The sequence below is a fragment of the Dendrobates tinctorius genome, unplaced genomic scaffold (genome assembly GCF_039654945.1).
Source record: "Dendrobates tinctorius isolate UK_male_01 unplaced genomic scaffold, ASM3965494v1 ptg000014l, whole genome shotgun sequence".
Taxonomy (NCBI): Eukaryota; Metazoa; Chordata; class Amphibia; order Anura; family Dendrobatidae; genus Dendrobates; species Dendrobates tinctorius.
Genome location: NW_027361682.1, coordinates 4,342,924 through 4,355,283, shown reverse-complemented (window position 1 = coordinate 4,355,283; position 12,360 = coordinate 4,342,924). Strand labels below are relative to the sequence as shown.

Genomic DNA, 12,360 nt, shown 5'->3' with positions numbered 1-12,360 from the left:
GGAACATCTGCCTGCAGATTCTCCTCCATGCTGCCTCCTTACGTGCCCGGTCTGCATAGTGTGCATCCCATTGATCCCATAGTTCTGGCCTCTCTTGCACTAGAACTATGAGCATCTCCACGGTAATGTGTGTGGCCATGATGCTACACTCCGTGGAGGTGTGTTCTTGGATTTCTAGAGGTTGCCAGGGAAATTTGCATGCCAAAGCTTCCTGACAATGCCTAATTCAATTTCCTGTCACCTGGAGAATGCTTGCGTATTTCTCGCAAGTCATCTGCATGGTCCGTGTGGTATCCGTTTTTTTCTCGCACACATAGACTTGCATTGGTGAGTCTCAGCCGATATACTTGCAGGAACTTCTGGTAGAGAGAGCATCCTTAACATGCACCACCAAACCTCTCCAGAACACAGGGATGAGGGCTTTGTCAGACCACTCCAGCTCGGAAGCCAGTGTCCAGAAACAAACGGCATACTGACTAACCGAGAGGGATCCCTGAGTCAAAGCAAGTAGCTGCAGAGAGGTGTCATGTGTGGTCCTAGGAAGACCTGCTTAATAGCTGTTAGAAAGTGAGCAGCGGTCCGAACCTCTGGGTCACCACGCTCCCATAATGGCGTAGCCCACTCCAACGCCTTGCCCGACAGAAGGGAAACAATAAACCCCAACTTGGCCCGTTATGTAGGGAATCGCGCAGCCAGTAACTCCAGCTGGATAGAGCACTGGCTGACGAAACCCCTACAGGAGGCGCCATCGCCAGAAAATTTATTGGGCAACGGGAGGCGGGTAACTGTCGGCGCGTGGGAGGACGTGGACATACGGGAAACCGCCTCGGCGATCACCTGTACAGCAGCCTCCGAAGACTTCGCCGCTGCGATGACACTCTCAAGAGTAGCCAACCGGCCCTCTAGCTGGCGAATGCACTGAAGGAGTTGCTGCTGATCTGCCATCACTAGTCAGACCCTGGCGCTAGTATAATGTTAGGAATGGCGGAACGCACTAAATAAAATAATAATAAAGTGCATTCGCCGCTCGGGGTCCACCGTGCAGTAGGTGGAATAACTGCTGCTAAGTGATGGCAGACAAGCAATATGGCGGTATGATGTACACGGGTTAAACTTCACCCGGAGTGTGCAGAGCGGCCTCTGTTCACACACAGAGGCAGGGGCGGGCTGGGTCGAGTGGCAGGGAGGCATATGCCCCCCGGGCCGCTTCCCCAGCAGCTGTGCAGGGCCAGCCGCCTGATGGCCCTGCACAGTGAACTGCGTGCGGCCGTGTCTGCTGTGCTGTGATGTGGCCGGCAGCAGACACGGCCGCGCACTTGTCTGTCTCAGCCGCGGTCTGCGGCTTTAAGCTTATGAGACAGACTGTGTTGTGCTCGCAGGCGGCGCGATGACGCCATTGTCTCACGCCGCTCTACAGGCCAGAAGAGGACACGGAGGCCGAGGTGCCAGGAATCAGGAAAAGGTGAGTATAACCTTTATTATGTTTTATATGAGCGGGCTGTGGGGCCATCATACTGTATATATGGGGTTGGGTTGCGGCCATCATACTGCATATATGGGGGCTGGGGCCATCATACTGCATATATGGGGGCTGGGGACATCATACTGCATATATGGGGAAAATCGGCCAGGGGCCATCATACTGCATATATGGGGGCTGGGGCCATCATACTGCATATATGGGGGAAAACGGGGGCCACCATACTGCATATATGGGGGCTGGGGACATCATACTGCATATATGGGGGCTGGGGACATCATACTGCATTTATGGGGGAAAACGGCTGGGGGCCATCATACTGCATATATGGGGGCTGGGGACATCATACTGCATATATGGGGGAAAACGGGGGCCATCATACTGCATATATGGGGGCTGGGGACATCATACTGCATATATAGGGAAAACGGGGCCTTCATACTGCATATATGGGGGCTGGGGACATCATACTGCATATATGGGGGAAAACGGGGGGCCATCATACTGCATATATGGGGGCTGGGGACATCATACTGCACATATGGTGGAAAACGGGGGCCATCATACTGCATACATGAGGGCTGGGGACATCATACTGCATATATGGGGGAAAACGGGGACCATCAAACTGCATATATGGGGCTGGGACAGCATACTGCATATATGGGGGAAAATGGGGACCATCATACTGCATATATGGGGGCTGGGGACATCATACTGCATATATGGGGGAAACCGGGGGCCATCATACTGCATATATGGGGGCTGGGGACATCATACTGCATGTATGGGAGAAAACTGCGGCCATCATACTGTGTATATGGGGAGAAACTGTGGCCATCATACTGTATATATGGGGGGGAACTGCGCCCATCCTACTGTATATATGGGGAGAAACTGCAGCCATCCTACTGTGTATGGGGAGAAACTGCAGCCATCCTACTGTATATATGGGGAGAAACTGGCCATCATACTGTGTATATGGGGAGAAACTGCGGCCATCATACTGTGTATATGGGGAGAAACTGCGACCATCATACTCTATATATGAACGGGCTGAGGGGCCATCCAACTGTATATATGGGGAGAAACTGCTGCCATCTTACTGTATATGGGGAGAAACTGCGGCCATCCTACTGTATATATGGGGAGAAACTGCAACCATCATACTCTATATATGGGGCTGGGGCCATCCTACTGTATATATAGGGAGAAACTGCTGCCATCCTACTGTATATGGGGAGAAACTGTGGCCATCATACTGTATATATGGGGAGAAACTGCGACCATCATACTCTATATATGAACAGGCTGAGGGGCCATCCTACTGTATATGGGGAGAAACTGCAGCCATCCTACTGTATATATGGGGAGAAACTGCTGCCATCCTACTGTATATGGGCAGAAACTGCAGCCATCCTACTGTATATATGGGGAGAAACTGCCACCATCATACTCTATATATGGGGCTGGGGCCATCATACTGTACATATGGGGGGAAACTGCGGCCATCCTACTGCATATATGGGGGGAAACTGCAGCCATCATAATGTATATATGGGGGCTGGGGCCATCATACTGTATATATGGGGGGAACTGCAGCCATCCTACTGTATATATGGGGAGAAACTGCGGCCATCATACTCTATATATGGGGCTGGGGCCATCCTACTGTATTTATGGGGAGAAACTGCCACCATCATACTCTATATATGGGGCTGGGGCCATCATACTGTACATATGGGGGGAAACTGCGGCCATCCTACTGTATATATGGGGAGAAACTGCGGCCATCATACTGTATATATGAACGGGCTATGGAGTTATACTGTATATATGGGGAGAAACTGCTGGCATCATACTGTATTTATGAACAGGCTGAGGGGCCATTATACGGTATATATGGGGAGAAACTGCAGACATCATACTGTATATATGAACAGGCTGAGGGGCCATCATACTGTGTATAAGGGGGCTGGGGACATCCTTCTCTGTATATGGGGTGGAACTGGGACCACCATGCTGCATATGTGGGGGCTGTGGTCATCATACTATATATATGAGTGAACTGGGGCCATCATACTATATATATATATATATATATATATATATATATATATTAGTATGATGGCCCCAGTTCACTCATATATATAGTATGATGACCCCAGCCCCCACATATGCAGTATGGTGGTCCCAGTTCCACCCCATATACATAGAAGGATGTCCCCAGCCCCCTTATATATATACACACACACTAGATGAACTAACTGTGGTTAGTTATAAAAAATTATAATTATCCTCCATCCCATAGTCCCGTGCCCATATACCCATCTCCATCCCATAGTCCCATGCCCATATACCCATTATACATATCCACCATCCCATAGGCCCGTGCCCATATACCCATCATACATATCCACCATCCCATAGGCCCGTGCCCATATACCCATCATACATATCCGCCATCCCATAGTCGAGTGCCCATATACCCATCACACATATTTGCCATCCCATACTCGAGTGCCCATATACCCATCACACATCCTTCATCTCATAGTCCCATGCCCATATACCCATCATACATATTCGCCATCCCATAGTCGAGTGCCCATATACCCATTACACATCCTTCATCTCATAGTCCCATGCCCATATACCCATCATACATAGCCTCGATCCCATAGTCCCGTGCCCATATACCCATCATACATATCCGCCATCCCATAGTCCAGTGCCCATATACCCATCACACATCCTCCATCCCATAGTCAACCATTATGACATCATAATGAGCGGCGGGGCTTGCAACCTATGATGACATCAGCGTCGCCATGGCAACCATTATGACATCATAGTGAGGGGTGGGGCTTGATACGCACACACTGTTTCCACATTATGTAGATAGGGGCATTATGACATCATAATGAGGGGTGGGGCTTGACACACACACACACTTTTTCCCCATTATGTAGACGGGCAAAATTGTTTGGTGAATTGGAACACGCGGGGCTAAAATTTTGCCTCACAACATAGCCTAGGACGCTCTCGGGGTCCAAACGTGTGACTGTGCCAAATTTTGTGGCTGTAGCTGCGACGGTGCGGATGCCTATCCCGGACATACACACACACACATACATACATACATACATACATACATACACACTTTGAGCTTTATATATTAGATATGGGAACTGGGGTCATCATACTATATAGTTGTGGCCAAAAGTATTGACACCCCTGCATTTCTGTCAGATAATACTCAGTTTCTTCCTGAAAATGATTGCAAACACAAATTCTTTGGTATTATTATCTTCATTTAATTTGTCTTAAATGAAAAAACACAAAAGAGAATGAAGCAAAAAGCAAAACATTGATCATTTCACACAAAACTCCAAAAATGGGCCAGACAAAAGTATTGCCACCCTCAGCCTAATACTTGGTTGCACAACCTTTAGCCAAAATAACTGCGACCAACCGCTTCCGGTAGCCATCAATGAGTTTCTTACAATGCTCTGCTGGAATTTTAGACCATTCTTCTTTGGCAAACTGCTCCAGGTCCCTGATATTAGGAGGGTGCCTTCTCCAAACTGCCATTTTTAGATCTCTCCACAGGTGTTCTATGGGATTCAGGTCTGGACTCATTGCTGGCCACCTTAGAAGTCTCCAGTGCTTTCTCTCAAACCATTTTCTAGTGCTTTTTGAAGTGTGTTTTGGGTCATTGTCCTGCTGGAAGACCCATGATCTCTGAGGGAGACCCAGCTTTCTCACACTGGGCCCTACATTATGCTGCAAAATTTGTTGGTAGTCTTCTGACTTCATAAAGCCATGCACATGGTCAAGCAGTCCAGTGCCAGAGGCAGCAAAGCAACCCTAAAACATCAGGGAACCTCCGCCATGTTTGACTGTAGGGACCGTGTTCTTTTCTTTAAATGCCTCTTTTTTTCTCCTGTAAACTCTATGTTGATGCCTTTGCCCAAAAAGCTCTACTTTTGTCTCATCTGACCAGAGAACATTCTTCCAAAACGTTTAAGGCTTTTTCAGGTAAGTTTTGGCAAACTCCAGCCTGGCTTTTTTATGTCTCGGGGTAAGAAGTGGGGTCTTCCTGGGTCTCCTACCATACAGTCCCTTTTCATTCAGACGCCGACGGATAGTACGGGTTGACACTGTTGTACCCTCGGACTGCAGGGCAGCTTGAACTTGTTTGGATGTTAGTCGAGGTTCTTTATCCAACATCCGCACAATCTTGCGTTGAAATCTCTTGTCAATTTTTCTTTTCCATACACATTTAGGGAGGTTAGCCACAGTGCCATGGGCTTTAAACTTCTTGATGATACTGCGCACGGTAGACACAGGAACATTCAGGTCTTTGGAGATGGACTTGTAGCCTTGAGATTGCTCATGCTTCCTCACAAGTTGGTTTCTCAAGTCCTCAGACAGTTCTTTGGTCTTCTTTCTTTTCTCCATGCTTTATGTGGTACACACAAGGACACAGGACAGAGGTTGAGTCAACTTTAATCCATGTCAACTGGCTGCAAGTGTGATTTAGTTATTGCCAACACCTGTTAGGTGCCACAGGTAAGTTACAGGTGCTGTTAATTACAGAAATTAGAGAAGCATCACATGATTTTTCGAACAGTGCCAATACTTTTGTCCACCCTCTTTTTTATGTTTGGTGTGGAATTATATCCAATTTGGCTTTAGGACAATTCTTTTTGTGTTTTTTCATTTAAGACAAATTAAATGAAGATAATAATGCCAAAGAATTTGTGTTTGCAATCATTTTCAGGAAGAAACTATTTATTATCTGACAGAATTGCAGGGGTGTCAATACTTTTGGCCACAACTGTATATATGGGAGAACTAGGGCCACCTTACTATATACATGGGGGAACTGGAGCCATTCTACTCTCTCTCTCTATATATATATATATATATACCGTGTGTGTATATATATATGGGGTCATCATATATATGGGGTGAGCTTGGGCTATCTTACTATATATATGGGGAGAACTGGTGCCTCCATACTATATATATGGGGCTGTGGGACCATCATACTTTATATATTAGGGAACTGGGTTCATCATACTACATATATGGGGGAACTAGGACCATCCTATCATATTCACGGGGGCAACTGGGGCCACCAAACTATTTATTTGGTGCAGTGGGGACCTTTATACTATATATACAGGGCAGTGGGGCCATCATACTATACAGTTGAAACTAGAAGTTTCCATACACTATATAAAGACACATATGACCTAAAATGGGAAAGGTTTATTCTGATTTCATGTCAGATATTGAGAAAAACATGCAGATTTGTATTTTTATACAGTATATAGTGGATGTAAACTTCTGGTTTCAACTGTTTATACATAGGGGGCAGTGGAGATTTCATACTATATACAGGGAGCAGTGGGGACCTTCATACTATATATAGGGACAGGAAGACCTTCATGCTGTATATAGGGTCATTAGGGACAATCATACTATATTTAGGGGCAATGGGAACATCTTATTTTATATAGAGGCTATGTAGCCATTTTACTATATATAGGGAGATCTGGGGTCCTCAATGTATAATAAAGGGCTTTGGGGACCATCGTATTTTGTTCTGTGGTATGTATGGCCATCATTCTGTATATTCAGAGCTTTGTGGGCACTCAGAGGACATTATTTGTTATAAATGGGGACATTATTAGTTTTGATAGGGGCACTCAGGTTCCATTATTTTTTTCTTAAGGCTCGGTTCTCCTCCCATATCTCTGTAAGCTCGGTTCTGCTCCTATATCTCAGTAGTAAGCTTAGTTCTGCTCCCATATCTCTGAAGTAAGCTCGGTTCTGCTCCTATATCTTTGTAGTAAGCTCCGTTCTGCTCCTATACTTCTGTAGTAAGCTTGGTTCTGCTCCTGTATCTCTGTAGTAAGCTCAGTTCTGCTCCTATATCTCTGTAGTAAGCTCGGGTCTCCTTCCATATCTCTGTAGTAAGCTCTGTTCTGCTCCCATATCTCTATAGTAAGCTCGGTTCTGCTCCTATATTTCTGTAGTAAGCTAGGTTCTGCTCCAATATCTCTGTAGTAAGCTCGGTTCTCCTCCATATCTCTGTAGTAAGCTCCGTTCTGCTCCTATACTTCTGTAGTAAGCTTGGTTCTGATCCTATATCTCTATAGTAAGCTCGGTTCTGTTCCCATATCTCTATGGTAAGTTCCGCTCTGCTCCTATACTTCTGTAGTAAGCTTGGTTCTGCTCCAATATTTTTGTAGTAAGCTGAGTTCTGCTTCCATAGCTCTATTGTAAGCTACGTTTTGCTCCTATATCTCTGTAGTAAGCTCCGTTCTGCTCCCATATCTCTGTAGTAAGCTTGGTTCTGCTCCCATATCTCTGGAGTATTCTCCATTCTGATCTATATTTCTGTATTAAGCTAGGTTCTGCTGCCATATCTTTGTAGTAAGCTCAGTTCTGCTCCCATAGCTCTATAGTAAGCTCCGTTCTGTTCCCATATCTCTGTAGCAAGCTCTGTTCTGCTCCTATACTTCTGTAGTAAGCTTGGTTCTGCTCCCGTATCTTTGTAGTAAGCTCAGTTCTGCTGCCATATCTCTGTAGTAGTAAGCTCGGTTCTGCCCCCATATATCTGTAGTAAGCTTGGTTCGGCTCCCATATCTCTGTAGTAAGCTCGGTTCTGCCCCATATCTCTGTAGTAAGCTTGGTTCTGCCCCCATATCTCTGTAGTAAGCTCGGTTCGGCTCCCATATCTCTGTAGTAAGCTCGGTTCTGCCCCCATATCTCTGTAGTAAGCTCGGTTCGGCTCCCATATCTCTGTAGTAAGCTCCAGTTAGTTTCCTTATCTACGTAGCAATCTTGGTTCCAGTCTCATGTCTATGTAGTCAGCTTGCTTCTGTTGCAGTATCTATGTAGGCAGCAAACTTGGTTCTGCTTCCATATATATGCAGCTAGCTCCGTTCTGTTCCCATATCTATGTACCACCCTGTTATCTCTGCTTCTTTAATGCAGCGGCCAGAGATAAGCAGGGCAAAAGCACCGCAACTGGAGGGCCACTGCCTTGTGATTGCCCCCCAGGCTGAAAAGTGCCAGCCAGCCCCATCACAGAGGTGCCACAACAAAAAACATACAAAACGCTGAACCTGTTAGTGACACAGGCTTCATGTAGATGCACACACGGTATCTGGTCACAGGAGCAGGACCCAAGACAGAGGAGCTGCATCCCTCTAGACCTACCGTGTGTGTGGCGTCGCTTCTGCAGACGCCAAGGAGGGCTGCAACTGCAGTGTGGCGTAGGACAATGCCGCTCGATGACAAAGCCAGAAAGCAAGCGCGATGTCGGATGCTAGCGTAGCGGTGCGGTGGGCACAGTGGCTTAAGGCTTGCCACTGACTGGCACTGACTGCTATACTAATTCCCTATCCACATGCGTATTATCAGAGGGAAGGGGTTTCAAATGAGTCAGTCACCAGAATCATGCATCCGTCACCATTCACACATAGCAGGTATAGTCTATACTAGCGCATGGCGGAACGGCCATGTGCGCCTTCCATAGCCGTGCGGGACCTTCCAGATCTCCGAGATGGACCAATGAGATCTGGAACAGGACCTGGGCACATGACTCCCGATATCTAATGGGAGATCGTCTCGTGAGCATGCCCAGAAGGAACACAGAGGAACTTAGTCTCTGGAGCCGTCTGCTGCAAAGTAATCTTCTCTGCAGTAGATGGGCAGCAGGAGAACGCAGAATGTGAGGCTCTGGATTCCTGCAAAGCAGATGCAGAAACCAGATGCCTAACACTAGCACAGCACAAGCTCAGTTCCTCCTTTTCCACTTTCTAAGGCTGTTTACCATAACCTCACCCACACACTTTCTGTCATCTTTTCCCACCCCTCACACTGATCATCTGTTCATATATTTGTACAATGGAGTTCTGTGCCGTTAAAAAATAAATAAATGGTGTTTCATGGTTCACAAGGAGAAACTTGCATAAAATGGACAGCAAACAAAATGCATTTCTAAAACTGATTTGTTGCAGAAGTTATGCAGTTAACTCATACTTTAAAACGATACCGGTATTAACGCTTCAAGGTGAACACCATAAGAAGAAAATATGCAGGAAGCAAAATTGCTAGATTTTGCTCATACGGTCTCATAACAAAATGGAATAAAAAGCTTAGAAAAGTTGTCTGTCTCAGAAATGGCACCAGTGAGAACTATAGCTTACCCCACTGAAATACCAATTTCTAATTGCTGTTTCTTTTGTACACTAAAAAAAAATAATACGTGATCAAAATGTCATAAGTACCAGAAAAAAGCACCACTGAAAACGACAACTTCTCACACAAAGTATAAGCCGTCATACATCTCCGCTGACAGCAAATAGTAAACAGTCTGGCTCTCAGAATATAATGGCACAAAAACAAATTATTTTTTTTCACACAGTACTTATTCTACAAAAGTAGAAGAACGTAAATACAAATATATAAATTTAGTAAAGACACAATCGTACGGACCCACAAAATAAAAGTAATGCCTTAGTGCAGCACAGGAATAGCGGAAAATTGAAAACATAAGAAACAACAACAGAATTGCTGTTTTTTTTCTATTTCTCTGTATAAAGAGTTAATAAAAGTCACTTAAGTTATATGCACCCCTTAATCCTGCCTCTGACAAATACAACTCATGAAAAAAAAAAGCTCTCATACAGCTAAAGTGGCATGTAAAAGTTTGGACATCCCTGGTTAAAATTATTGGTATTGTGAACAGTTAAGCAAGTTGAAGATGAAATGATCTCTAAAAGGCCTAAAGTTAAAGATGACACATTTCACCTGTATTTCAGGCAAAAATATATTTTCATCTTTTACATTTTGAAAAATTACAAAAAGGAAAATGGGCCAATGCAAACATTTAGGCACCCTTGGAGATTTGTGTGCTCAGATAACTTTGACCAAGGTTTCAGACCTCAATTAGCCTTTTATTATGGCTTGTTCACTATCATTGTTAGGAAAGACCAGGAGTGCCCAAACTTTTACATGCCACTATATGATTATGAAAAATAATAAAAAAAATACCATGGCTCTTGAAATGGGACAATTAATAAAAAAAAATTGTCCTGAAGACCGAAATGGGCACATTAGGGTCACGTAATATCATGTATAAAGATGTGACCCCCCAATACAGAATGCAAATATAGACTTAGGCCTCAATCAGGCATTTGCTTATTCTGTTTATAAATTGAAAAAAAAAAAAATTCTATGTGTTGGACCCATTTTGGACTGTGAGTTCGTTTTTTCAATCTGTTTCATCTATTTTTTTGGTTTGCCAAAGCCTCTCATATCAACTGCTCAGTGAAGAATAAACAGCACTCATATGACTACCTGGATGACATACAAGTGTCGTCAGTTTTTTCTATAGACACAATCACTTGAACAGGAAATTTTACTCTACAAATCAAATGAAAAAGAGACGTCTTCTTTTTTGGCTGACAGCCTCAGGCTGTGTTCACATTTTTGTTTAGAAAAGTTCTTTTTTCAGTTACATTTTTGGAATAAGCAAACAGGATTCATGGTCAAAACTGATCTGTTGTACAACCAAGCAGAGTGACCCATTTACTATGGGGTACCTCTGGGTACTGAAATGTGTCCTTTTAAGCATCTGTGACTTTACAATAACTTGCATTTTTTTTCTCTTACTCATGTATTCAATAAAATGATAAAAAAAATTGCTACATCCCTGTATGTGTCCTTTGATGTCTAGCAAGATTTCCTTTCACTGTAAAACATTTGTCACATTCTGAGCATGAATATGGCTTCACTCCTGTGTGAATTCTCTGATGTTTAACAAGATGTGATTTCTGCATAAAACATTTCTCACATTCTGAACATGAAAATGGCTTCTCTCCGGTGTGAATTCTCTGGTGTAAAACAAGTTTAGATTTTTCATTATAACAATTCCTACATTCCGAACATTGAAAATTCTTCTCCCCTGTGTGAGTTCTCTGATGTACAACAACCTGTGATTTCTGTTGGTAACATTTCCCACATTCTGAACATGAAAATGGCTTCTCCCCTGTGTGAATTCTCTGATGTCTAACAAGATTTGATTTCTGCATAAAACATTTCCCACATTCTGAACATAAAAATGGCTTCTCCCCTGTGTGCATTCTCTGATGTACAACAAGTTTAGATTTTTCACTATAACGATTTCCACATTTCAAACATTGAAATTTCTTCTCTCCTGTGTGAATTCTCTGATGTACAACAACCTGTGATTTCTGTTTAAAACATTTCCCACATTCTGAACATGAAAATGGCTTCTCCCCTGTGTGAACTCTCTGATGTATAACAATATGTGCTTTCTTATCAAAACATTTCCCACATTCTGAGCATGAATATGGTTTTACTTTTTTAAGAGCTAGTTCATGTTTACCAGTCCTTCTATTACTTTTGTTTTGCATATCGGTAATTGACGAAGCAAAAGAAAGGACCTGCTGAAAATAATCAGATGAAAGATTTTTTCTGAGAAGCGACTGAGGTGCATCTGTGATAATAGCATGTTCTTCATATGTATGTGGTGTAATACTATGATCATTTGCTGCAAAATCTGAGAATATCAGATGTCCCTCTGAGCTCCTGGTACAGTCATCTGAAAAGAATAAAAGTGAATTTATTGTTTTTCAATAATACTGCATTGAAATCATAGCAATATTATATACTGGATTTTATATATTTTCATACAAATTGTAATACAAATCAATTATCAATTGACTAAGAAAGTAGAGCACAAAGCAAGGACTATTAGATTATGATATTACACCTCCAGGTTGTGTTGCTTCAATTTTTCACTTCTCTGTTGCAGTCGTCTTCTCCATAGA

The 12,360-nt window shown here is 43.7% G+C and overlaps 1 protein-coding gene across 1 annotated transcript in view; it reads right to left on the bottom strand.

Moving 5' to 3' along the window:
• Window positions 1-12,360, bottom strand: part of LOC141074234 (uncharacterized) — a 54,816-nt gene that overhangs the window by 18,552 nt on the left and 23,904 nt on the right. Inside the window, exon 3 of the mRNA XM_073561826.1 lies at window positions 11,219-12,131. Coding sequence (XP_073417927.1) covers window positions 11,219-12,131 — 913 coding nt within the window. The remainder of the gene's footprint in view (window positions 1-11,218; window positions 12,132-12,360) is intronic.